Genomic DNA, 27,905 nt, shown 5'->3' on the forward strand with positions numbered 1-27,905 from the left:
CCCCCAACCCCACCACATAAGTTGAACGAAGTAGCCGCCCTAATTTACATCAGTAACACAACCCTAGCAGTTGCCAAGCAAGATAACATAATTATTGGGTCCAGGAACCATTTACCTGCCTGCCATACGTTCCTCCCTCTCTCCGGTGCTCACTTCCTCCTCCATCACCTGGGTATGCCATCCCCCTCCCCGTAGGTCCAACAGATCAGTTGGGACACTGGTGTTGGTGTCCATGGTGGCAGGGAGAAGGAGGGACATGGATTCCCAGGAGCTGGTCATGTAGTGGAAGCAAGCGCAATGGAGCCCAGAGCTCAGCAGGCTCTTCACACTATTGTAGGATGACATTGCTTTGTCTTTTCTGCCTTGCAGCAGGGAGCTTAGGTTTCTTTGGGTTACTCCCATCCCAATTGTGATCCCATTCCTCTGTGTTTATTTGTAACATCTTTCTTTGTGCTCTGTTGACTTTTAAATACTGTTTTTTCTTATCCTTAAGTCCTTTGCACAGTTTATTCAGAGCAATGCCCTATTTTGTATGGGCACAGGAAGACAGTAAATGCTATGCTTTTGTAACTTGGGAGTGAATTGACACTCAGTGATATTTACTTCCTGGGCTTCTGTCCTCTCAAGGTAAGCCTCAGTTGCCCTTACTTCATATCCCCTCAAAAAAGGGGTCCTGACGAGGACAAGCAGTGAGCTAGGTGCTACCCTGGCATCGAGATGGGCCTGGACAAGTTGTGTAATGCTTAACTAAAAGTTCAGAGCACGGTCATGGACAAATTTTCTGTCATGATCCAGAAAGTAATAACTAGATCGGGACCCTGCTAGGGTTAGGAATGATTCATCTGGCCTGAGAACTGTAGTCTGACTCTGTAGCAAGATGTTCCCAGGAGAGCTGCCCTACAAGCCTCAATGTATCTCTCACTGTATCTATACAAAAATTACTGATATTCGAATGTTAATTAAGATGCTAGGAGAAAAGGAAGACCCCTAAGGGGTGTTTCTGCCCTGGAGCCTGATGGGCAGACAGGAAGGACTGCTTTATTTATTTATTTTTTTTGCTTTTTGGGTCACACCCAGAAATGCACAGGGGTTACTCTTGGCTCTGCACTGAGGAATTACTCCTGTCAGTGCTCAGGGGACCATATGGGATGCTGGGAATCGAACCCGGGTCAGCCGCGTGCAAGGCAAACGCCCTACCCTCTGTATATCATCACTCAATCCCTGAGGAAGGGCTTTCTTATGTTCATTTTGCTAGCAGACTGGGTGTAGCATGGGCGCAGAGGGTGGGGTGGAGAGACAGTGGGAGAGAGGCAGAAAAAGAGAGTCAGGGTGTTGTCGGGAGAGAAGCTGCCAGAGTCAGAATCCAGAGGTCAGAGTCAGAGAGAATCCGGAGAGCGGGGATCGAGGAATGAGGGGCTAGGAAGGAAGAGTGTGTAAGATGGGAGAGATGAGCGATTGAATAAACGGCAACTAGTCAGCAACCAGCTTGGTCCTCGCGTTCTTCCCTCGCTTGCCAATCGCCAACAGTCATCCCGATCCAGTCCATACTCTGCCGCTCGACACAGCGGCTCGAGAGCACTGAACGCAGGCAGTGAGAGAGGCGCCCGGAGTGCCCATGAACACACGTACTGCGAGCGTGTTTTTTTACACTCTACCACTGTGAATAGGGTCTAAGGGGAAGGCACAGAGGGCACAGCGAATTAGGAGAAGGGTCTGACAGACCGCATCATTCCTGCTAGGGCCCGGGTGTATAGTGTTCCTCGCTAAGAGTCACTGCCTGTCACTTATTTCCCCCTGCAACAGACGGACTCGGCATAGAGTCCTAGCCTGCTGTGTGTTTGTTTACAGCAGCATCATAATGCAGCAAGACGGTCTGAATATGGAAGATAAGGACTGTGTGCTCAGAGGAGGGACAGGAGGATGGCCAAAGCAGAACACTCTGTTCAGACCCTCCAGCATCACCATTCAACTCACCAACTTCTCCACTTCCTCACCCTAGCAATCACCTTCTCCCCATCTCCAGTGCAGATCGTGTGTGTGTGTGTGTGTGTGTGTTTGTGTGTGTGTGTTCTGCTCTTATCGCAAGAATGGCTTCCATACATGGATTGGTTGGACAAAATCCCCAGGTGTTTGGAAAGTTTCATCGAACTTTCTCAGACAGTAGCGTGCTAGGAGATACCACTGTTGGGTGAGGGTCGAAACTCAAGCTTCAGCAGTCAAACCTGACTTTTCAGTTGGGGAGTTTTTACTGAAAGAGTTAATCCCCAAGGGGCTGGAGTGATAGCATAGCGGGTAGGGCGTTTGCCTTGCACGCAGCCAACCCGGGTTCAAATCCCAGCATCCTGTAACAGACAAGTAACACCCTCAGGAAAATCCATGTCACAGGGATGTTGAACAGTATTTCCCACCGGCCATGAAATACTGTGAACCACTGTTCACGAGAACATTGCAGCCTGTCACCCATGCACACTTGCCATAGAAAATGACTGGTCCATTTCAGCCCAGGGTCGGGAGATGGGTGGCAAGCCATCTAGGACACAAAGGGTGTCAAAGGAACTACCAAGTGCTAGAACACCTGTTTCTAGCTGCCAGTGGGCAGTTTTCTCCAACTTTGGCCAGAGGCACTCGTCTCCCTTCCTGGCCTCCTGCCAAGCAACTCCTCAGGACTTTCCTTCCCCGTGCACCCCTTGTTGTTTCCTAGCACACCCGATAGTGGCTTCTGACGCCACCCCCTCTACTGAAACCAAGGAGGGAGAACTCACAGGATATGGCACCGAGTGCCAAGAGCAAGAGCTACAGGGGAGGAGGGCGACCCTCCAGGCCCTGGGTGAGGTGCTCCTAAGCGCAGGGTCACCAGAGGAAGAAAAGACCTCCACCGAGAGGACAGGACCCGGGATGAGGTCCGATGGGATTGGGCGTCGGGGTGGCGGTTGAATTCAATTAAGCCCTTTTGCCACCTGCCAAAGCACGGATGCGAGAAAGGCTGCAGACAGCCAGTCCTGGAGAGATCCAAGTGCTTCTGACACAAAGGCGGGGTGAGGCGGGAACAGTAGGCCCTGTGAGGGACTTTGGGAGGAGGGAATGGAGTCTGGAACGGGGTCCTGAGTTCCTAGGGAAGAGGGGAGGGAACAATAGTGAGGAATGGGAAGCCTGAAACACTCCCACCCCCACCCCCACCCCCAGGGGGCAGCAGTTAGAAGAGAACATGGAGCAGTCCTCCATGTAGGGAGAAGGAAGAGATGTTCCCGAGGCCAGGTGAGCGCACACAGAAGCCAGACCCAGGCATGGCAGGGCTTTCTGACTGCAGGGCTTCTGCTCAGGGGCAAGGCCCGAGTACCCACGGGGAACAGGTCGACTGCAGAATGCCAGAGGCGCTGACCTGGAGAGCCTCTGAAATGAAGCAGATCCCCGTCCTGACCTAGAGAGAGGACAGACAACGGAACGTGAGAGGCACTTTTATTTCATACGGATAAGCAAGAGGAGCCCGTGATCAAGCAGCTGGAAATGAAGGTGATCAGCTTGTCCGTAGCTCCCGCGCTCCAAACGCACAGGCTGCTTCTCTGGTAGGAAGACGGCCATTCAACCTGAGAAACAGAGCACAGTCAGAAAAGGGCCTCAAGACAGGGCCAGCCCACAGCCCTCCCAACAGCCAGCACTTTGGGAAGCTGTGTGGGGTGTGCAACACTCACTGGAAAGGGCCTGGAACTTGTAGCTCAGGGACTTCAAGAGGGCTGAAACAGAGAGGCATTAGCAGGTGATCCAGACACAGGGAGATAAATGAAAACTGTCCCCTAGGCACCTCTTCCCTCCTCCCGCTTCCCCAGCGAATCATCTAAGCCCCTCAAACTCCCTCCAGCCCTCACCAGGGAGCTCAGGCACTCACCCATCACTCCCATTCAATGTTTTCTAAATGGCTACAAAAATATACCCAGGCTCTCATGCTCTGGGCCTATCAGACCCATTCGGGACCTGGCAAACAAACACGTAAGGGCCGTAGGAAGCCACAGCAGGGAGTACTGAAAGGAAGATTGGGGGAATAGAGGGAATAGACGAGATATCTCCAAAGTATCCTAAGACAAGGACAGCTGTAGACTTTTTGGATCAAGTGTAGACATAGGTCTGAGAACAATTTTCTCTCTATATATGCACAATGAGCTGTCAAGGCAACAAACTAAAGGAAGCATGAAAGACAGACAAGCACAGACAGAAAAATAGGGGGAGGGAGGGAGGGAGGGAGGGAGGGAGGGAGGGAGGGAAGGAGGGAGGGAAGGAAGGAGGGAGGGAGGGAGGGAGGGAGGGAGGGAGGGAGGGAGGGAGGGAGGGAGGGAGGGAGGGAGGGAGGGAAGTGGGAAACCAGAAAAGTGATCCGAGTCCAGGCCGGCTGGGTTCTCCTGCACTGCTGGACGCCTACACGTGCAGTCCACCCACACCGCACTCCACCCTTGCTTCTGCACTAAGAAGCCGCTGTCTGCGTCCGCCCCCGGTTGTGAGTCTGCCCCAGCCAGAGATTCTTCATACCAATTTGATCCTTAAGGTTGGTTATTTCCTCCTTTAGAACAACACACTTCTCGGCAGACATGTGGGAAAAGAAAAAAAAATGAGTTCATTCTGGCCTCCTCTTTCCTCCTGCCTGCTCCCCCACCCCACCAGCCCTACAACCCAAAGCCAGTGGCTGTATTGGCATCCCTCGTGGGAAGGAGGTGTCTCTGCATGCCGGAGGATGTGAACGGGGAGAGGGGAGGCGGCAAGGTGTGTCACTTTGGCCTGGACTCGGACCTTCCCCCCACCCCCAATCTGGTGTGGGCCTGCATATCCAGGAGTCAGCGGAAGCATTACCTGAGAGCAACCCTGTCCTCCAGGGAGTTGCTGCTGTCTTCCCTGTCTCGAGGGACGGTCAGGTGGTTCCTGGTCACCTGAAAGAGAAACACAGACTCCAGTCTCCAAGTCCCAGAGAGGGGTGAGAAGAGCCTACCACAGTCCGCCATGAGGCAGGACCTGGCTCTGTGGACAACGAGTTGTCCCTGCTCTGTACAGAAGCTCCAACCTTTTCCCAGGGCCCAGCCCCTGCAGCCATGGTCCACAATGACTGTGGCTGTGCGTCAGTCACCCACACAGCTGCAGCCACAGCCCACCTCTGTGACAAGCTATGTAGCCCGGCAAATGCCCGGAAAGTTCCACTGAACATCCACACCCCGGTTGCAGCTTAGGGTGCTCCTACAAACCAGCCCCGCCACGCAACCCTGGAAGAAGTTGAAGTGGCTTCATGTCAGCCCTGTCAGCATCTCTTTTCCTGCAGGTAAAGCTGCCTGGTTAGGCAGGGAGGCTTGGAGAGGAGAGGCTGGGTCTCCAGCAGTGACCGAACCAGTGTTCTCTCCTCAGCCCCTTCCCAAACCTCCCCAGCCAGACCCACCGAAACTCACTTGAACGTGCAGGCCCTCTGGATGAGGCATATCCCTGGTCTGAGGCCAAAGGCAGAGAGATTCCTGAAACTCGGAGGCCTCTAAGGTCACGGTTGCCGCCACTGCTGCGTTCTCTACGATACACACTCTGAGAAGATGGTCCTGGTCTGTGTGTTGGAAGCTAAAACAAAAATTTCCCACCGAGTAAGAATAGAAAACGGTGTGACTCGGCACACGCACGTGTGTTTGACAGGGGCTGTGTCCAACCCTGGAATAAGACAGGGAATCCCGAGGGAAGACACGGAGGGAATTCCCTAGCACATTATCCCTCAGCCAGTCCCCGGGTCAGGCTAGGTGGCAGGGCTGATCGAGGGAGAAGACAGCGACGGGAGAAAGCCCAGGGCCCCTATAAGGCAGGCTCGGGTAAGTGCCAGGAGGTAGGAATCAGAAGTCCATGAACGCAAACACCGAAGCTTGGGGCCCCGACTTCTCTGGGGGCGCGGGGGAGGGGGGGCGTGAGCCAGATCAGCGACCAGCCCTCCCGGTACAGCGGAGGAGGCAGGAAACCTCCAAACTTGTCAGGTTGGAGAACGATGGTGCCATCGTAAAGGGTGCTGGCTTCACTTGTGTCTCTAACCTAACAACCCGTATCCGGCATCCTGAGTGATCACAGGCATCCAATGTCACCCCCTCCCCTCCCAGGATAGAACAGAGGGCGCATGAGAAAAGAGAAGGGGTGTGTGGTGAGGAAAGGAGAGGGTGGGCAAGGAGGAGGTGGCCTACCCACCTTCTGGTCCTTGGTGACTGGATTTCTATTTGCATCGTTGTCTTCTCCGGTCACCTGCTCACGCTCCCTGGGCTTCCTGGCCACACATTTCTTCCCAACGGCACCAGTGGGCTTGGGCCGTTTCGTTGGCTGAGGCACCTGGGGAAGCCTCTTGGCCGACCCAAGCAGGGGCACACCAGCGATTGGTGGGAAGCTGGCAGGTTCCGGAGGAACTGCCGAGACTCTCTGGCCCCAGGAAGGAAAGATTCTCCCCAGCGCCACTTTGGAGGGACTCACAAGGTGCTTCCTGTCTTGGAGCTCTTTCTTCTTCCTAGCCCCTGGCGGGCTGCGTGTAGGACAAGCTCCAGAGCAGCTGGGCCTGCCCCGCCCCTTTCCCCAAACCGTACCAGCCACGTGCTTGGCGGGAGAGGTCTCCCGACGTGCAGCAGCCTGCCCCCCCACCGCCATGGGGGCTCCTCGGGCAGCGTAGGGCACCGAGGATCCTGACATGTAACACAGACTCTCCCCACCAACGAAACCTGAGGCTGGGGCCGAGTCTCCGGCATTCTCAGGGCTACTGGCGCTGGCTGCATCCACCTCTTTTGTGTATATACGCATTCTCACCATCTGCAGCTCACTGACGTCATCGGATGACTCGGTGTCAGAAGGCAGCGTGCCCAGGCCTTCTGCAGTGGGCCACCGCCAATCCCCGGAGACACTCAACCTACCCCTGGAGCCTCTCTCAGGGACCCGCCAGGCTCGCCCTCTCTCGGGCCCACTGACGCGGAGGGGGGCAACTGACGCCTTCGGCACTTCTACACGGCTCAGTATGCGCGCACCTCTAGCACGGGCCACCCAACGGGAGGGCACTTCGACCGAGCAGCTCTGTGGGGGCGAGAAACTACGGACGCCATAGGCATCCCGGTCAAGCAGCTGCTGTATGACGGTGGTCGCAGACTCTTGAGAAAAGAGGGCCGCAGGGGCCGAAGGGTCACCTTTGCCGTCCTGGTTGTCGTTGTAGTCGTCGTCGCCTCCCCCGCCGCCGCCACCGTCATCTTCGATGGCAGTGCTAGGACGTTCTTCTCTTCCCCAAAGCACTGCCTCCCTCGCTTCTGTCTCAAATTCATAGCCCCAGGGGCCCTGGAACCCGCCCTCACCCTGGCCACTGTGGGCCATCTCCAAGCTGAGGCCAAAACCCCGACCTCGAAGAGCTCTGGAGCCTCTTCGGAATACTCCTGTCGGTTCCTCATCCTCAGAGCTATAATAACTCACTCTGGAAAAGGGCCTCTCATCGGGGAAACTCATGTTGTGTCCAAGTCCAGGTAGCCCTGACTGGGGAGAACGCGGCCCTAGTCTTTACTGGCGGTAGAGGCAAGTCTTTGGTGAACCCTGGTCCCCTTGTGCCACTCGCAGCCCGCAGATGCAGTCAGACAACGAGTGACACAGAGCCTCTGCACACGGCTCTGAAGTCAGCCCCGCCCTCTATTTCTCATCCTCTAGGTCGTGAGTGTCCAATGAAAAGCATTTCCTTAAAGCTAAGGCTCTCTATTGGTTAGGACTTGGAGCGCAAAGGTTGATGGGGAGATGGTATGTGACCAATGAAAAGCATTTCCTTAAAGCAACGGCTCTCTATTCTATTGGTTAGGACTTGAGCGCGGAAGTTGGTGGAAGACGGTGAGTGACCAATGAAAAGCATTTTTCAAAGCAATGGCTCTCATATCTATTGGTCAGGACTTGGTGCGCAAAGGTTACTGGGAGATAGTGTGTGACCAATGAAAAGCATTTCCTTAAAGCAAAGGCTTCCTAATGGTTAGGACTTGGAGCGCAAAGGTTGATGGGAGATGGTTCGTGACCAATGAGAAAAGGAGGGCGGGGCTGACTTCAGAATCGTGTGCAGAGGCTCTGTGTCACTCGTTGTCCGCATTCTCCCCAGTCAGGGCTACCTGGACTTGGACACAACATGAGTTTCCCCGATGAGAGGCCCTTTTCCAGAGTGAGTTATTATAGCTCTGAGGATGAGGAACCGACAGGAGTATTCCGAAGAGGCTCCAGAGCTCTTCGAGGTCGGGGTTTTGGCCTCAGCTTGGAGATGGCCCACAGTGGCCAGGGTGAGGGCGGGTTCCAGGGCCCCTGGGGCTATGAATTTGAGACAGAAGCGAGGGAGGCAGTGCTTTGGGGAAGAGAAGAACGTCCTAGCACTGCCATCGAAGATGACGGTGGCGGCGGCGGGGGAGGCGACGACGACTACAACGACAACCAGGACGGCAAAGGTGACCCTTCGGCCCCTGCGGCCCTCTTTTCTCAAGAGTCTGCGACCACCGTCATACAGCAGCTGCTTGACCGGGATGCCTATGGCGTCCGTAGTTTCTCGCCCCCACAGAGCTGCTCGGTCGAAGTGCCCTCCCGTTGGGTGGCCCGTGCTAGAGGTGCGCGCATACTGAGCCGTGTAGAAGTGCCGAAGGCGTCAGTTGCCCCCCTCCGCGTCAGTGGGCCCGAGAGAGGGCGAGCCTGGCGGGTCCCTGAGAGAGGCTCCAGGGGTAGGTTGAGTGTCTCCGGGGATTGGCGGTGGCCCACTGCAGAAGGCCTGGGCACGCTGCCTTCTGACACCGAGTCATCCGATGACGTCAGTGAGCTGCAGATGGTGAGAATGCGTATATACACAAAAGAGGTGGATGCAGCCAGCGCCAGTAGCCCTGAGAATGCCGGAGACTCGGCCCCAGCCTCAGGTTTCGTTGGTGGGGAGAGTCTGTGTTACATGTCAGGATCCTCGGTGCCCTACGCTGCCCGAGGAGCCCCCATGGCGGTGGGGGGGCAGGCTGCTGCACGTCGGGAGACCTCTCCCGCCAAGCACGTGGCTGGTACGGTTTGGGGAAAGGGGCGGGGCAGGCCCAGCTGCTCTGGAGCTTGTCCTACACGCAGCCCGCCAGGGGCTAGGAAGAAGAAAGAGCTCCAAGACAGGAAGCACCTTGTGAGTCCCTCCAAAGTGGCGCTGGGGAGAATCTTTCCTTCCTGGGGCCAGAGAGTCTCGGCAGTTCCTCCGGAACCTGCCAGCTTCCCACCAATCGCTGGTGTGCCCCTGCTTGGGTCGGCCAAGAGGCTTCCCCAGGTGCCTCAGCCAACGAAACGGCCCAAGCCCACTGGTGCCGTTGGGAAGAAATGTGTGGCCAGGAAGCCCAGGGAGCGTGAGCAGGTGACCGGAGAAGACAACGATGCAAATAGAAATCCAGTCACCAAGGACCAGAAGGTGGGTAGGCCACCTCCTCCTTGCCCACCCTCTCCTTTCCTCACCACACACCCCTTCTCTTTTCTCATGCGCCCTCTGTTCTATCCTGGGAGGGGAGGGGGTGACATTGGATGCCTGTGATCACTCAGGATGCCGGATACGGGTTGTTAGGTTAGAGACACAAGTGAAGCCAGCACCCTTTACGATGGCACCATCGTTCTCCAACCTGACAAGTTTGGAGGTTTCCTGCCTCCTCCGCTGTACCGGGAGGGCTGGTCGCTGATCTGGCTCACGCCCCCCCTCCCCCGCGCCCCCAGAGAAGTCGGGGCCCCAAGCTTCGGTGTTTGCGTTCATGGACTTCTGATTCCTACCTCCTGGCACTTACCCGAGCCTGCCTTATAGGGGCCCTGGGCTTTCTCCCGTCGCTGTCTTCTCCCTCGATCAGCCCTGCCACCTAGCCTGACCCGGGGACTGGCTGAGGGATAATGTGCTAGGGAATTCCCTCCGTGTCTTCCCTCGGGATTCCCTGTCTTATTCCAGGGTTGGACACAGCCCCTGTCAAACACACGTGCGTGTGCCGAGTCACACCGTTTTCTATTCTTACTCGGTGGGAAATTTTTGTTTTAGCTTCCAACACACAGACCAGGACCATCTTCTCAGAGTGTGTATCGTAGAGAACGCAGCAGTGGCGGCAACCGTGACCTTAGAGGCCTCCGAGTTTCAGGAATCTCTCTGCCTTTGGCCTCAGACCAGGGATATGCCTCATCCAGAGGGCCTGCACGTTCAAGTGAGTTTCGGTGGGTCTGGCTGGGGAGGTTTGGGAAGGGGCTGAGGAGAGAACACTGGTTCGGTCACTGCTGGAGACCCAGCCTCTCCTCTCCAAGCCTCCCTGCCTAACCAGGCAGCTTTACCTGCAGGAAAAGAGATGCTGACAGGGCTGACATGAAGCCACTTCAACTTCTTCCAGGGTTGCGTGGCGGGGCTGGTTTGTAGGAGCACCCTAAGCTGCAACCGGGGTGTGGATGTTCAGTGGAACTTTCCGGGCATTTGCCGGGCTACATAGCTTGTCACAGAGGTGGGCTGTGGCTGCAGCTGTGTGGGTGACTGACGCACAGCCACAGTCATTGTGGACCATGGCTGCAGGGGCTGGGCCCTGGGAAAAGGTTGGAGCTTCTGTACAGAGCAGGGACAACTCGTTGTCCACAGAGCCAGGTCCTGCCTCATGGCGGACTGTGGTAGGCTCTTCTCACCCCTCTCTGGGACTTGGAGACTGGAGTCTGTGTTTCTCTTTCAGGTGACCAGGAACCACCTGACCGTCCCTCGAGACAGGGAAGACAGCAGCAACTCCCTGGAGGACAGGGTTGCTCTCAGGTAATGCTTCCGCTGACTCCTGGATATGCAGGCCCACACCAGATTGGGGGTGGGGGGAAGGTCCGAGTCCAGGCCAAAGTGACACACCTTGCCGCCTCCCCTCTCCCCGTTCACATCCTCCGGCATGCAGAGACACCTCCTTCCCACGAGGGATGCCAATACAGCCACTGGCTTTGGGTTGTAGGGCTGGTGGGGTGGGGGAGCAGGCAGGAGGAAAGAGGAGGCCAGAATGAACTCATTTTTTTTTCTTTTCCCACATGTCTGCCGAGAAGTGTGTTGTTCTAAAGGAGGAAATAACCAACCTTAAGGATCAAATTGGTATGAAGAATCTCTGGCTGGGGCAGACTCACAACCGGGGGCGGACGCAGACAGCGGCTTCTTAGTGCAGAAGCAAGGGTGGAGTGCGGTGTGGGTGGACTGCACGTGTAGGCGTCCAGCAGTGCAGGAGAACCCAGCCGGCCTGGACTCGGATCACTTTTCTGGTTTCCCACTTCCCTCCCTCCCTCCCTCCCTCCCTCCTCCCTCCCTCCCTCCCTCCCTCCCTCCCTCCCTCCCTCCCTCCCTCCCTCCTTCCTTCCCTCCCTCCTTCCCTCCCTCCCTCCCTCCCTCCCTCCCTCCCTCCCTCCCCCTATTTTTCTGTCTGTGCTTGTCTGTCTTTCATGCTTCCTTTAGTTTGTTGCCTTGACAGCTCATTGTGCATATATAGAGAGAAAATTGTTCTCAGACCTATGTCTACACTTGATCCAAAAAGTCTACAGCTGTCCTTGTCTTAGGATACTTTGGAGATATCTCGTCTATTCCCTCTATTCCCCCAATCTTCCTTTCAGTACTCCCTGCTGTGGCTTCCTACGGCCCTTACGTGTTTGTTTGCCAGGTCCCGAATGGGTCTGATAGGCCCAGAGCATGAGAGCCTGGGTATATTTTTGTAGCCATTTAGAAAACATTGAATGGGAGTGATGGGTGAGTGCCTGAGCTCCCTGGTGAGGGCTGGAGGGAGTTTGAGGGGCTTAGATGATTCGCTGGGGAAGCGGGAGGAGGGAAGAGGTGCCTAGGGGACAGTTTTCATTTATCTCCCTGTGTCTGGATCACCTGCTAATGCCTCTCTGTTTCAGCCCTCTTGAAGTCCCTGAGCTACAAGTTCCAGGCCCTTTCCAGTGAGTGTTGCACACCCCACACAGCTTCCCAAAGTGCTGGCTGTTGGGAGGGCTGTGGGCTGGCCCTGTCTTGAGGCCCTTTTCTGACTGTGCTCTGTTTCTCAGGTTGAATGGCCGTCTTCCTACCAGAGAAGCAGCCTGTGCGTTTGGAGCGCGGGAGCTACGGACAAGCTGATCACCTTCATTTCCAGCTGCTTGATCACGGGCTCCTCTTGCTTATCCGTATGAAATAAAAGTGCCTCTCACGTTCCGTTGTCTGTCCTCTCTCTAGGTCAGGACGGGGATCTGCTTCATTTCAGAGGCTCTCCAGGTCAGCGCCTCTGGCATTCTGCAGTCGACCTGTTCCCCGTGGGTACTCGGGCCTTGCCCCTGAGCAGAAGCCCTGCAGTCAGAAAGCCCTGCCATGCCTGGGTCTGGCTTCTGTGTGCGCTCACCTGGCCTCGGGAACATCTCTTCCTTCTCCCTACATGGAGGACTGCTCCATGTTCTCTTCTAACTGCTGCCCCCTGGGGGTGGGGGTGGGGGTGGGAGTGTTTCAGGCTTCCCATTCCTCACTATTGTTCCCTCCCCTCTTCCCTAGGAACTCAGGACCCCGTTCCAGACTCCATTCCCTCCTCCCAAAGTCCCTCACAGGGCCTACTGTTCCCGCCTCACCCCGCCTTTGTGTCAGAAGCACTTGGATCTCTCCAGGACTGGCTGTCTGCAGCCTTTCTCGCATCCGTGCTTTGGCAGGTGGCAAAAGGGCTTAATTGAATTCAACCGCCACCCCGACGCCCAATCCCATCGGACCTCATCCCGGGTCCTGTCCTCTCGGTGGAGGTCTTTTCTTCCTCTGGTGACCCTGCGCTTAGGAGCACCTCACCCAGGGCCTGGAGGGTCGCCCTCCTCCCCTGTAGCTCTTGCTCTTGGCACTCGGTGCCATATCCTGTGAGTTCTCCCTCCTTGGTTTCAGTAGAGGGGGTGGCGTCAGAAGCCACTATCGGGTGTGCTAGGAAACAACAAGGGGTGCACGGGGAAGGAAAGTCCTGAGGAGTTGCTTGGCAGGAGGCCAGGAAGGGAGACGAGTGCCTCTGGCCAAAGTTGGAGAAAACTGCCCACTGGCAGCTAGAAACAGGTGTTCTAGCACTTGGTAGTTCCTTTGACACCCTTTGTGTCCTAGATGGCTTGCCACCCATCTCCCGACCCTGGGCTGAAATGGACCAGTCATTTTCTATGGCAAGTGTGCATGGGTGACAGGCTGCAATGTTCTCGTGAACAGTGGTTCACAGTATTTCATGGCCGGTGGGAAATACTGTTCAACATCCCTGTGACATGGATTTTCCTGAGGGTGTTACTTGTCTGTTACAGGATGCTGGGATTTGAACCCGGGTTGGCTGCGTGCAAGGCAAACGCCCTACCCGCTATGCTATCACTCCAGCCCCTTGGGGATTAACTCTTTCAGTAAAAACTCCCCAACTGAAAAGTCAGGTTTGACTGCTGAAGCTTGAGTTTCGACCCTCACCCAACAGTGGTATCTCCTAGCACGCTACTGTCTGAGAAAGTTCGATGAAACTTTCCAAACACCTGGGGATTTTGTCCAACCAATCCATGTATGGAAGCCATTCTTGCGATAAGAGCAGAACACACACACACAAACACACACACACACACACACACACACACGATCTGCACTGGAGATGGGGAGAAGGTGATTGCTAGGGTGAGGAAGTGGAGAAGTTGGTGAGTTGAATGGTGATGCTGGAGGGTCTGAACAGAGTGTTCTGCTTTGGCCATCCTCCTGTCCCTCCTCTGAGCACACAGTCCTTATCTTCCATATTCAGACCGTCTTGCTGCATTATGATGCTGCTGTAAACAAACACACAGCAGGCTAGGACTCTATGCCGAGTCCGTCTGTTGCAGGGGGAAATAAGTGACAGGCAGTGACTCTTAGCGAGGAACACTATACACCCGGGCCCTAGCAGGAATGATGCGGTCTGTCAGACCCTTCTCCTAATTCGCTGTGCCCTCTGTGCCTTCCCCTTAGACCCTATTCACAGTGGTAGAGTGTAAAAAAACACGCTCGCAGTACGTGTGTTCATGGGCACTCCGGGCGCCTCTCTCACTGCCTGCGTTCAGTGCTCTCGAGCCGCTGTGTCGAGCGGCAGAGTATGGACTGGATCGGGATGACTGTTGGCGATTGGCAAGCGAGGGAAGAACGCGAGGACCAAGCTGGTTGCTGACTAGTTGCCGTTTATTCAATCGCTCATCTCTCCCATCTTACACACTCTTCCTTCCTAGCCCCTCATTCCTCGATCCCCGCTCTCCGGATTCTCTCTGACTCTGACCTCTGGATTCTGACTCTGGCAGCTTCTCTCCCGACAACACCCTGACTCTCTTTTTCTGCCTCTCTCCCACTGTCTCTCCACCCCACCCTCTGCGCCCATGCTACACCCAGTCTGCTAGCAAAATGAACATAAGAAAGCCCTTCCTCAGGGATTGAGTGATGATATACAGAGGGTAGGGCGTTTGCCTTGCACGCGGCTGACCCGGGTTCGATTCCCAGCATCCCATATGGTCCCCTGAGCACTGACAGGAGTAATTCCTCAGTGCAGAGCCAAGAGTAACCCCTGTGCATTTCTGGGTGTGACCCAAAAAGCAAAAAAAATAAATAAATAAAGCAGTCCTTCCTGTCTGCCCATCAGGCTCCAGGGCAGAAACACCCCTTAGGGGTCTTCCTTTTCTCCTAGCATCTTAATTAACATTCGAATATCAGTAATTTTTGTATAGATACAGTGAGAGATACATTGAGGCTTGTAGGGCAGCTCTCCTGGGAACATCTTGCTACAGAGTCAGACTACAGTTCTCAGGCCAGATGAATCATTCCTAACCCTAGCAGGGTCCCGATCTAGTTATTACTTTCTGGATCATGACAGAAAATTTGTCCATGACCGTGCTCTGAACTTTTAGTTAAGCATTACACAACTTGTCCAGGCCCATCTCGATGCCAGGGTAGCACCTAGCTCACTGCTTGTCCTCGTCAGGACCCCTTTTTTGAGGGGATATGAAGTAAGGGCAACTGAGGCTTACCTTGAGAGGACAGAAGCCCAGGAAGTAAATATCACTGAGTGTCAATTCACTCCCAAGTTACAAAAGCATAGCATTTACTGTCTTCCTGTGCCCATACAAAATAGGGCATTGCTCTGAATAAACTGTGCAAAGGACTTAAGGATAAGAAAAAACAGTATTTAAAAGTCAACAGAGCACAAAGAAAGATGTTACAAATAAACACAGAGGAATGGGATCACAATTGGGATGGGAGTAACCCAAAGAAACCTAAGCTCCCTGCTGCAAGGCAGAAAAGACAAAGCAATGTCATCCTACAATAGTGTGAAGAGCCTGCTGAGCTCTGGGCTCCATTGCGCTTGCTTCCACTACATGACCAGCTCCTGGGAATCCATGTCCCTCCTTCTCCCTGCCACCATGGACACCAACACCAGTGTCCCAACTGATCTGTTGGACCTACGGGGAGGGGGATGGCATACCCAGGTGATGGAGGAGGAAGTGAGCACCGGAGAGAGGGAGGAACGTATGGCAGGCAGGTAAATGGTTCCTGGACCCAATAATTATGTTATCTTGCTTGGCAACTGCTAGGGTTGTGTTACTGATGTAAATTAGGGCGGCTACTTCGTTCAACTTATGTGGTGGGGTTGGGGGTGTGGTGGGCGTGCAGAGATTCTCTTCAGAGTTTTCCAGGCAGGTTTGATTATATCTTTTTCTTTCCTTTCAGAAAAAAAATACAAATTTTTATTCTCAATATTTTTAATTAAATCACCGTGAGACACCGTTACAAAGCTTTCATGTTTGAGAAGATTCAGGGAAACTTAAGTGGGATCAGCTCCCAGGCAGGAATCCTTTCCCCACACAGTCTTGATCAGCTAGGGTTCAACTGAAGTTCTAATGGATGTAGTCAGCAGGTTCAGCTCTAGGCCAAGTAAGGCAGAGGGGAAAAAGGTGCAAAAGGCAGATAAAAAGCCCGAGGAAGGCAACAAGCCAGGAAAAGGCCAGGAAGATGTAGCAAGCTAAGACAGACAGAGTTTTGCCAAGGGACCATCCTTTTTCATAAGTCATTGCCGGCACTCAGGCAATATGAGAAATTCTACATCGATACCCAAAGATTCTCCTTTAGGTTGCTTATTGAGGGGCTTCCAACTCGGTAGTTGAAATAAGGAGCATCTTGTTGACCTCTGTAACACCACGTGGCGTGGCCTGAGGACAAGCTAAGGCACAGGGAAAGATGGCCAGTGCATGGAAGTTTGGCATTACCAGACCTTCTTGCAGTTCGATCTTTTTGCAGGAAGAAAAAGAAAAGGGATTATCAAAGCAGAGGAGGCAGGAAAATGCAAGATCATATGATCAACTGTTTGTAGTCAGATCGTTGACTGTCTGTTAGAGCCAGGTTTGATGAAACCAGAAGTATGCAACCCAGCAATTGAAAAGGTTTAAGAAAAGGAAATTCTCAATCTAGATCTTACGGGAAAAGTTAACAGTTAATCTTGATTCCCTGAAGTTCCCTCAGCTCCAGAACCTGTATTTAGAAAGGGCCGGGACCAAAAGTAGTTCCTCAGGATTCTGGTTGATCTGCAGCAACGCTGCCTCACAAAAGTGTGGTCATCCAGGTCGATTCTCAGCGGAGCATGCGCTGGTATCGGCCCGAGACTCCCCAAGTGTCCTGCTGTTCCATGTATATAATTTTTCCCTCCCCTTCCTGCGTCTCTAAGTTCGTCCCTGCTTAATAGACCTCATAATATGGTGGACGCCACACCGCGTTTCTCCCAGAAAAGGGGAAGGAACTGAGAAAGGAGAATATTTCCTCTCGTCGGCCGGCGTGGGCCTGTAGCTTAGTTTACAGTCCAGAGAAATGGCTGCTACTTTGATTACCTTCAATATTTCAATAAAAAAACTCAGTATTATTGTTTGGAGTTTCCCCCCACAGTCAGACTATCTCTCCAGTCTCAGCTATGGAAAACTAATTATTAAATGCTTCATTGGCAGCAGGGCTGTCTTTCTTGGAGGAAGACTCCAATAATAGTGAGTGTTGCACTGAACTATGGAAAGTAATCAAGGTAAAGAGAAAATGAAGTGAAATTTATCAATTACACAGGTGGGGATGGGGGTGGGGGGACGGGTGTTGGGAGGTAGACTGTGGTCTTTGGTGGTGGAGTGTGGGCACGGGTTAAGGGATGGGTGTTTGAGTATTGTATAACTGAGACATAAGCCTGAGAACTTTGTAACTTTCCACATGGTGATTCAATAAAATAAATTTAAAAAAATAGAAAGGGCCGGAAGCTAGAAACAAAAGCAGCAGAGTGACAAGAGCTTTGTGAGACATGGCAAAGATAAGCTTAATGAGAATTTAGGGTTGCTTTACAAATAACAGAGACATAGAAGACAGCAAAAGAACATTGGCAGTTCAAATGTTTTCTTATGCTTATATCAAAGTTTGGTTAAAAACTAAGGGCCTCTTTCTGTGTCTGAAAGCATGGTTGTATCTGGTGTAGAAAGCTCAGGATTTGAAATAACTAAGGTACAAGAACTATAGAAATTAAGTAAAACAAAAGGTTTCTCAGGTTTCATAAAAATGGATAGTTCAGCTATGAGGCAATACTCCTGGCCCTTGTATCTACTGAAGCCTGCTTCGTGAGTGTAGGGGAGAAGGCAGATGGAAAAGAGAAGGGATCACTCAGAAAATCATGGCTGGAGGAATCGGTCGTGATGGGAGGTATGTGCCGAAAGTAGATATAACTAAGAAATAACTAAGGTTCAAGAACTATTGAAATAAAGTTAAAAAAAAAGGTTTCTTGGGCTTCATAAAAATTGATGGTTCAAAGGTCTTATGCTGTTATGGCAATGTACATATTTGTATCTGTAATGGATTAGAATATTTGACCCAGAAAATCTTGTGAGTTGAAATAATTATGACACTGGTTCAAAGAGTAATGGTTTAGTTTAGAACATGAGTTTCTAAAGTTGTAAAATTGGTTGCAAAACTTATCCTACCAGTGCTCTATTTAATCGCCGAGAATTTTGGTACCTAACATTTCTCGAACTACTAAGTAAAGAGTTATAAAATGGGTTAATCTCAGATGTCAGCCTGCTGTAACAGTTTTTGAGAAGGGAGAATTTCATGGGAAACCTGGGAAAATAACTAGACAAATATTTCTGACTGTATTGTTAGTCCATTCAGTATGTGAAAAATGCATGCATTTATGATAACTTTTATGATAACTTTATTTCATGCAAAGCTTTGACACCAGGTATCAACCTATTCCCCACCTTCAGACAAGTGTGAAATCCTGATTGTTTCATGGTAATCTATGAGTGTTTAATACTTTTATGTCTGTTTACCTAGGCATCAGAATTCTAAAGAGGTCTCCTAGTTAATTTCTAATGTGAAGTGATCTTTTGCCCAGTGAATATACATTGTAAGAACTTTAATTGTGAGCATTTTAAGGTCTTTTGAATATCTACAGAACTGATCTAATGCTTTTGAAAAAGCACTAGAGTACAGGTTTCTCGTGTTAAATGAGATGATTGATAGCTTGTGTCTAATTGGGAGATCATGTTGTACTAATAGATGTATGTCGTAAGTCAGAAAGTTATTGCATGGAGATATCACCAGTGGGAAAAAGGAAAGGAATCCTGTTAAACTGAAGTTGGTTTTGAAATAGGATGAAGGAAAGTTACAGGACAGAATGAATGTTAAGGAATACGCAGAAGGTTTGAGGTTGTGTTTTAAGGAAAGGAACTGATTAAACTGTATTGTTATAAGAAACTCTCTACATTACATATGCAGATTGTTCTAGTAATATTTTGGTAAGCTCTACAGAAAAAAATATTGAACAGTGTCTGGACTCCTGTTACAGTGCTCTTAGAGAATTGAATTCTTCAAAAGGCTGCAGGAAATCAAGATTTTTCTTTTTTAAATAGTCAAGTATCTTTAATTTAAAATCACGGATCTATCAAAAGGTGGGACCAGAATTCAGTCTTAAGTATTTTCATTACATTTGTCTAAGTGCTGTTTTTTTTTTAATTCTTAAAATTTTATTGAATCACCGTGAGATAGTTACAAGCTTTCATGTTTGGTTTACAATCTCACAATGATCAAACATCCATCCCTCCACCAGTGCACATTCCCCACCACCAATATCCCGAGTATAACCCCCCTTTCCCACCCTCCCCCTGCCTCTATGGCAGACAGTATTCCTCATACTCTCTCTATATATACTTTTGTGCATCATGGCTTATAACAGACACTGAGAGGTCATCATGTTTGGCCCATTATCTACTTTCAGCACGCATCTCCCATCCCAACTGGTTCCTCCAGCCATCATTTTCTTAGTGATCCCTTCTCTATTCCATCTGCCTTCTCCCCTCATGAAGCTCATGAAGCAGTCTTCCAGCTATGGGGCAATCCCCCTGGCCCTAGCATCTACTGTCCTTGAGTGTCAGCCTCATGTGATGCTACCCTACACTCCACAAATGAGTGCAGTCCCTCTATGTCTGTCCCTCTCTTTCTGACTCATTTCAGTTAGCATGATACTCTCCATGTTTATCCATTTATAAGCAAAGGAAATCAAAGTTTTTCAACATGGGATTAAGTGAATCAGAGAAGTTAAACTGTATACTGGACTCCTAGTACAGTGCTCTCAGATAATGGGAAGGCAAGGTTTAAACATGATGCTAAATTGTATCCGTTATCGGTACAGATTTAGCTTCTTTTGACTAGGAACCACAGCAAATGGGTATATTACATCTCACTGTGAGTAAAGTGAGAGGCTTGCTTTTGTCTTCTTTGTACCTTCAGTATGTGTTTAATGCTTCATGGTACTATGTTGGTTTGCATAAATCCAGATAAAAGTCTTTTCTCTCTGAAATAGGGTCTACCCTTCACACAGACAGGAAAAACCAGTTATGGGACCCCAAAGCCCTCTTCGAGGGAAACAGTCAAGGGATTGGTCTAAATGACAGGAGCAGGTATTAAACAGGTATGGTACTGTTTGAAGAACCTACACAGCTCAGAGGGACCCTAGAGGCAGGGCAGATCAAGGAAAGCCTGGAAATTATCTCTGCTATGAAGAACCAGGAATCTGGGAATCTGCAATGACTAAGAGAGCCTGGGCCTACTGTCAGCATCAAAAAAACAAACAACCAAAAAAAAAAAACAACACGTAAACCAGGACCTCTCCCAGCCGTGAAATGGGATGGGATGGTTTCCTCTGTTCCAGGACACTCCTAAGGTAGGTGAGAGGCCTGAGGCCACATCTAATTCAAACTAAAGGGTCGAGGCCACGAGGCCTTGTCCAGATCATTGTGGGACATCTTATGGCCAGGCCCGGGTAACTCTGAGGTGCCAGATAAGATCAATGCTGTTATTGGTGTGTGCCCCCTGTCTTTAGCCAACACCAGGACTTTTCAGTTAATAATGGGTACCACAAATGGAGAGTTCTCTAATCTTGCTGTGTTTATGCAAAAGAACAAGCCAGGTTTCTTAAGTCATCTGGCAAATTTCTAATGAAGGTAGAGAGAAATCCTTGTTTCTGTAGCTTGCTTTTTGTTAAGAACCTGATTCTAATTCTACAGAGGTGATTGAAGAAGTGCATTCTAATCTTGGTTTAAGAGATACCCCCTTTAGGAAATTTAGATAAAACTTGCTTTACTGATTGTAGAAAAGCAGCCTAGCATACATAGGAATTCAATGTTGTACATGCTGTCACTAGCCTGCCCAGGGTATCGGAAGCCAGAGCTTTCCCAGGATAACCTCAGCTTAAAGATCAGGATCAGTTGCTTCCCCCAGACAGACAATTGGCTAATGTGCTGAGAGTAGACACCTAAAATGGTTCTAAGTATTCTTTCTTAGTTAATGTTTATAGTCATTTGGAAAGAAGAGAGATTTTTTTAACAGTTCTCAATTCTTGTTCCATCATGGGATTAACTCCTCATTTAGAGAGCACATCCTCTAAACCAGAGCAATCTGCAGAAGTAATAGATAGGCATTGGAATGAGGTTTCCAGAGAGAAGTTGAAAATTACGGACCCCTAGACTAAAATGGTAAACTATTGAACGGATTGAAATGAAACAGTAAGGGAAGTAAGTCAGAACTGTGCTTTCTGTGCCATTAATGAACCTAGTGAAAAATGTGGGCCTTCTTTCTTAGCACCTGTTCAGCATCGAGGAACTTATGCAGAGGTGGATTGGCAGCTTGATGTCATGCAAATGATCAAATGCTCAAATGTTCAAGGTATAAATATCTATTAGTTTTTAGTGATAGCTTCAGTGGGTGGGCAGAATCTTTTTCCATCTGTACTGAGAAAACCAGAGAGGTTCTTCGGTGTTTCTATGTCCACGAGAAAATCTGGACACAGGAGGTCCTTTTCTATCAACCATGGATGAAACAGTTATTCCTTTCCATTTTTATACTAGGAATGGTATGCTGTTGCTTTAACTCCCATGTTTTCTAAGACAGCAAACAACTCTGTCCTTACTGGATCAGAAAAGACCTTTTCCTCCAGAGTCTAATCATTATCAAAGTGATGTTCTCTTTCAGATATCTTCAGGAGCCCCACCAATTCATTGCCTGGGGCCCATGAAAATGAAGGTATCTTGAGATTTCACCCCTTGTGCAGGCAGGGTCAGAGTCCCTGTGTCAGCAGGAAGCAACTCCAGAAGACAGAACTTCAACCGTTCTCCCTTGAAGATTCAAGGTGGTGAAATCTCTAGGGGGTTGTAGGCATGTAGACAGGGAAATGGCCTCGGCACTGGAACCTAGGTCAACTAGATTCCTGGGAAGGAAAGCTCTAAGATTGATCCATCCTGTGGATACTCATAAGACCTTGACCCTGTGGAGATTGGAAGCCCCCCATAGAGGAAATTCCTTGAATACCCTAGCATTTGGGAAATGTAGGTAGGTAGATCAGGGAAGCCGCCGCCCCCCTAAAATTCCAATTGCCTTTTGTGAGTGCGAACCCCATTGGCGGAGGAACTCTGCTCACTTTTTAGTTCTTTTGGGGTCGACTGCCTCTACTCCAACTCAGCCTTGAAAAAGGAAGTGTAGGCTAGAGTGTATGATCTCTCTCTTCTCCACTCATTACTGGCTCACAGGTATCAAGGCCCAGCTCCATGCGGGGAGCATTGGCAGCAGGATTGGCAACTCTCCATGCAGGGCTAGGAGCACACCACCAGAGTGAACTCCACATCCATGCATATTGGGAGATCTGGACTGAATTAGCCGACATGAGCCACCCGTGAGGTCCTTACGCCATGAGCCTGATCAGACCAAGTGCTCTGAAGGTGGGTAGAATCAAGACCTTGGTCCATGCTTCACACGTAAAAGCTGCTCCCCCTTTGGAGACAAAATGACACCGGCCCGTGGCATAACCTGACGACAGGAGATGACCTCACTCCAGAAAAGACTGGAGAAAGTGGCTCAAAGGGACTATGGGAAGAAGGGCACCGGTTATTCTCTGTTTCTGCATGCTCATAATGACAGCCGCAGAGCGAGCTCCTTACATGCCCCAGTTTTGGCACTGGATACTCTCTGATCCTGAAACAAGTAGAATTAACCTTGATCTGTGCCAGTTCTGACACAAGCTGGGATGTGTGTTTGTTCAGGGTCCGACTGAGCCTATTGTCTTACCTGTAACCCCTTGCTTTTCCCCTTCTTACTTTGCCAACTCCAGTCCCCCTGAATTGTGTTTGAAGGTAAAGATTGTGCTTCATGAATATTGTTATAGGAAGAGAGCTGGGAAAGTCAACTTGTCACCCTGGTCCCATGTCTTCCCCCTTGAGACTCCTAGAATTTCTGGTTTTGCTCCTGACCGTGGGCTTCTGCATCCAGAAAAAGTTGGTGTCTTTTGTTAAAGATAGGATGAATGCGGCACAGTTGATGGTTCTCAGGCAGGAGTACGAGAAGCTCCCAAACCTGATGAGCCTACACTTGAGTGGCCAGAATGAGGAGGATTCCTCATCAGAAATAACTAAAGGGGGGGATGTGAGGAAAGGACCCACTTCGCCGGGGATCTGCCATGACAGGCTTTGTGGCCTTCTGGGTAACTTAGGCCTCGTCCAGGAGCAAGGAAAGCAGAGAAGCCAGATGCTTTTGTCAAAGATTACATCTCTAGAAAAAGATTAGATCTGCGGAATGTAACTGTTAGGGAGGGGGCTGGATGTCTCGGGCCAAGAAAAGGTATAAGAACTCGCTGAATTTAGTGCTCTGTGTCCTTGTTGAAGCCTGCTGAGTAGGGCGAATACTTGGACCCCAGCTGGCTGGAACAATAAACCTCGCTATGTGATTTGCTTTATCGGCTCTGTTCTCTGTCCTTGAGGGGGGGTTGACTCCACATTCTAACATTGACAGATGAGTGGCTAAAGAAGTGGTCAGAGGTGCCCCTTCCTCCAGCATGTGGGGCTAGCCTCCAAGCCTTGGAACCAACCTCCTGGTACTGATCTCTACTATTTTTGGCTGTTAGTCTCCTATTCTGTTATTTTATTTTATATTCCACAGATGAGTGCAATCTTTCTATGTCTGCCTCTCACTTTCTGACTCATTTCACTTAGCATGATACTTTCCATGTTGATCCACTTATATGCAAACTTCATGACTTCATCTTTTATAACAGCAGCATACTATTTCATTGTGTAGATATACCAAAGTTTCTTTAACCAGTCATCCGTTCTCGGGCACTCAGCTTTTTTCCAGATTCTGGCTACTGTAAACAGTGCTGCAATGAACATTCAAGTGCAGATGTCATTTCAACTGTACTTTTTTGCCTCTCCGGGATATATTCCCAGAAGTGGTATTGCTGGGTCAAATGGGAACTCAATCTCTTATTTTTTGAGAAGCGACCACACTGTTTTCCAAAAGGGCTGAACCAGTCGGCATTCCCACCAGCAGTGTAGGAGGGTCCCTTTTTCCCCACATCCATGCCAGCAGCTGTTGCTTTTGTTCTTTTGGATGTGTGCCATTCTCTGTGTTGTGAGGTTGTATCTCATAGTTGCTTTGATCTGCATCTCTCTGATGATTAGTGATGTAGAGCAGTTTTTCATGTGCCTTTTTGCCATTCGTATTTCTTCCTTGAGAAAGGGAATACCAGGTAAAGTGTGGTCTGAGGACTCGCACGGGGTGGGAGATGCACTCTGAAAATAGAATATAGACCAAACACGATGGCCACGTAGTGCTTCTGTTAACAACCACAACACCCAAAAGGAGAGAGAGAGAACACGGGGGAATGCCCTGCCACAGAGGTGGTGTGGGGTGGGGGGGATGGGGTGGGAGTGTGGGAGGGATACTGGGAACATTGGTGGAGGGGACTGGGCACTGGTGGAGGGATATAAACAAAATGCAAACATGAAAGTTCACAAGTTTGTAATTGTAACTCATGGTGATTCACTCATAAAAAAATCTGAAATTAGTAGTAAAAATAGTACATCTAAATTAACTCAGAAATCGCTGCTAGAGAAATTGTGTGATGCAGCTGACATTTATGCCAGCTTAACGCAAATTTATTTTTTTAATTTTTATTTATTTATTTTTTAACGCAAATTTAAATGCTCAAATTGATATAAAATGAGAGAAGATCATTGCATAAGCCAATGGAAATGTTTTCATGAAAAACTACAGTAACATCTTATAGACATGTATGCATTTTTGTTTTCCTTTTAAGGATAAATTATGTAAGCTACTAAGCCTGTCATCAAATCAGAAAACTCTTCTTCTTATTACCAAAGCCACAAACTTATAGCACATCAAGTCCCCATATATATTTTTTCTTTTGTCACTCTTTTTCTATAAAACACAAGTAAATTTTTCATACTAAAGGAAAAAAATAGAAGTGGTCAGAGGAATAGATAAACATGGAAATATGCATCCCATGGAATATACGTGCCTATCTATTTGTTGGATAACTTTTCTGCCATTAAAATGATGAAATCATCCCTTTGGTGACAATAAAAGGTGGAACTGGAGGTGATTATTCTATGTGAAATATGTAAGGGAGTGAAAGACGATTTATTACCAGTGTTTGATTCCTATGTGGAATACTAATAGCCAAAGTAAACTGGGAAAATAACAAAACTGGCCCCTAGACTCGGTGAAAAGTGTGTTATTATTGGAGGGAAGATGGAAGAGGCCTGAAAGGAATGCATAGAGGAGTATTTCTGGTGTCGAGGTCGTTCTGGAACCTTATTGCTAGGTATGGCATTACAGCGTTACAGGAGTAAGAAGCCCAACCCCTGAAATTCCATGACGTGATACATCAACAATAATAACAACCATAATAATAAGCACCCTGATGAGCTATAGACCATAGGGGAACGGAAAGGAAATAGAAATTCACTTATGAAACATACTATACTTACATATAATTGGAGAACCCACAGGCCTACTATTCAACAAGTAATTTTGAAGTGATCAAGCCTCATAAAGATCACCCAAGTGGGAGAAAAAGGCGTGCACAGCACCCCAAATTCCCTTTAATAGATGAAAGCCTCATTAACCTCTGACAGCTGCTGTGAGCAGTCCCTTTTTTAATTGCCATCCCCCACCCCCCGATTTCTGACTGCCTGTGAATTCTGCGTGGCTCTTTTTGATAAACTAGGAGTTAACAATTGTCCACCATAAAATTCTGCCCCAGAGCTTAGGCTCACCTGCAGGCTAAGATGATGGGCAATACCTAAGACAAAAGGCCAGACAAGGGTCTTTTAATACCCTTGCATCCTCTGTAACACTTGTCAGTTGATAAGAAATGCAAAGAGCCCAATTTTCCTTTAAAAGGGTCTACAAGGAAACCTTTCTCTTTAACCTCCCTGCATTCTCTGTAACACAGACTCAGTTTTCTTACAAAACCCCCACAGAAAGAGCCACTTAGTCCCACCTGGGGAATTCATTTTCCTTTCTCTTAGGCTTTCCCATAAAGTTTTCTGCTTCCCAACACTGAGTCTGGGCATCTTCATCAGACAATATTTTCATTCTTGAATATATCGAAGAACCTGCGTCTCACGGACAAACAAAGTGACCCTCTGTCAGTGTTCCTGCATCTCCTTTCTGGGAAGGATGTCAAGCTCAAGTTTCCATGCTATATTGTTCCTTTTTTTGGGGTGTGGGGGAATTTAGGCAACACAGGCAATGCTCAGGACACTTAGCAAGACACTCGCAGCCGAAGAACGGTAAGTGCGCCAGACCTGGGGTCCCTGTTACCCGTTTCTTTGTTTTTGGACTCCTTTGTTTATTGCCCTGTCAGAAAAATTGGGCACCCACCATCCAGCCTGAAGGAGACTAGCACTGTGTGGCCATGCTTACGGTGGGTAAAATGTCTGTCCAGCTGCCCTTCTCTGTGATCCCCACTTTCCCACGGAGAGTGGAATGTCACAGTTTAGGAAGTTGGGTTTTTTTCTGGCAACCCAAAAATGCTGCCTCTGCTCTTGCTTCTGTCCCAGCGGCCCGACAGCAGCTCGAGTCCTTAACACAGCATAATTGGCTCACACATGGTCTCCCCTTGGCTTAGAGGCTCGCACCCGGCCCTCCAGCGTGTGCCCTGACACATCTTTAAATTGGTCTCCACCTTCCAGTCACCCGTCAGTCCTCTGCCCCTAGACTCGGTCCTCCTCTCTGCAGGACCCTATGGCATTTTCCCGAAGACTGACCGTGAACAAGCTTGTTTCCCTGGGAGATGGTCCAAAGGCCCGTGCTCCTGAGCCCTGTGGCAGCGCAGCCTGCCCTTGCTCTGGTGGCCTTTTGTGCCATGGGCAGTGGGGTGTTTCGTGTGAAGGCAGCAGAGGCCACAAGGCCAGCCAGGCAGCAGATGATGCGAAGCTACTACTCTAGGGGTCAGTAAGGCAGGAGTCCAAAGTCCCTCTCACTCCCAGTTCCAGGTCATTCTTACTCAGTCACCTTCCTCCTTTCTCCAGGGGGCAGTTCACGGATGTTTATTTCAGATCTCTAGGCATGGTGTCCGACTGAAACTGTGAGAAGCAGAAGATTCCTCAAGATGATCATAGAAAAGGGGGGAATGTGAGAAGATTCCTCAGTGAGATGCTAGCAAAAGGGGAATATGAGAAGGAGCTAGCTTGCCACTTCTCACCCTGGTTGAAAAAGTTGTAGGGGGCAGCTCTGGCCAAGAGGGATGTATGATTTAACTGAGTTAACTAGTTTACAGTAAGAGATCCAGAGAAGTTCCTGCAGGAACCTAAGGGCAGAAAAGGAAATTCAAAGAAGACATCACCATTTCCCAACCCCACTGGTAACCGCCTTCGCAACGGACTGTTATCTAGGTAGAAACCCACGTGAGGGTAGGCTGGAGAAGCCCTAGAAAGGCCACTTTGAACAAAGGAAGGGTGCGCATATGCTGCCCGAGCCCATGTGCTGCTTGTGCCCACGTGGCCGAGCACATGTGCCTGAGCACATGTTGCCCGCATCTCCCCTCTTGAAATGTATACTTTCATGCTTTTGTGTCTAGCTTATAAGATGCTTTCTTGATATATGGGGACTTTCTTGATATGTTGGGAATGTCTTCTTCATTGGGAAGGTTTGTTTTCTTGATAATTTGCTTCTGCATGCCTTCGTTGACTTTGGAACGTTTGAAGTTACTTTTGCCTTTGGAATTGTTTTCCTTTGAGCTTGCTCCTGAGGCCTCAGTGCCCAGGATGGCTATATACACCCTTGGCTGTAAACCCCCAGGGTCGAACTCCGACCTGACTGCAAAATCAGGACACCTCGGTCCCAGCTAGCTGGATTAATAAAGTCTCGGTGTGTGGTTTGCAATCCCGCTAGACTCTTTGTCCCCCTGAATACTGAGGGCTGGTCTCGGTCCTAAGAAAATTTGCCGGCATCTCCCTACCTACCAACCCCTTTGTTTGGGGGCTAGAGCCTGTTTATATTAGCACAGAGTCCAGAACTGATAGTTTTGGCATTCAAAACTATTTTGCTCATGTCAGGCCCCCCGGCAAGGTCTGACACCTAT

At 49.8% G+C, this 27,905-nt stretch overlaps 2 protein-coding genes across 2 annotated transcripts; one reads left to right on the top strand and one right to left on the bottom strand.

Annotated features, from left to right (window-relative positions):
- Window positions 1-4,453: 4,453 nt before the first annotated feature.
- Window positions 4,454-7,470, bottom strand: LOC129399783 (uncharacterized protein CXorf49 homolog). The gene is made up of 4 exons (XM_055121158.1): window positions 6,187-7,470; window positions 5,421-5,580; window positions 4,837-4,913; window positions 4,454-4,564 (listed from the first exon to the last, which is right to left on the bottom strand). Exons 1-4 carry the CDS (start codon window positions 7,468-7,470, stop codon window positions 4,454-4,456), a joined length of 1,632 nt encoding a protein of 543 aa, XP_054977133.1.
- Window positions 7,471-8,125: 655 nt separating this feature from the next.
- LOC101555168 (uncharacterized protein CXorf49 homolog) lies at window positions 8,126-12,088 on the top strand. Its single transcript, XM_012935648.2, has 3 exons — window positions 8,126-9,409; window positions 10,683-10,759; window positions 12,019-12,088. Exons 1-3 carry the CDS (start codon window positions 8,126-8,128, stop codon window positions 12,086-12,088), a joined length of 1,431 nt encoding a protein of 476 aa, XP_012791102.2.
- The last annotated feature ends 15,817 nt before the right edge of the window (window positions 12,089-27,905 follow it).

The sequence above is a fragment of the Sorex araneus genome, chromosome X, assembly GCF_027595985.1.
Source record: "Sorex araneus isolate mSorAra2 chromosome X, mSorAra2.pri, whole genome shotgun sequence".
NCBI classification, from domain to species: domain Eukaryota; kingdom Metazoa; phylum Chordata; class Mammalia; order Eulipotyphla; family Soricidae; genus Sorex; species Sorex araneus.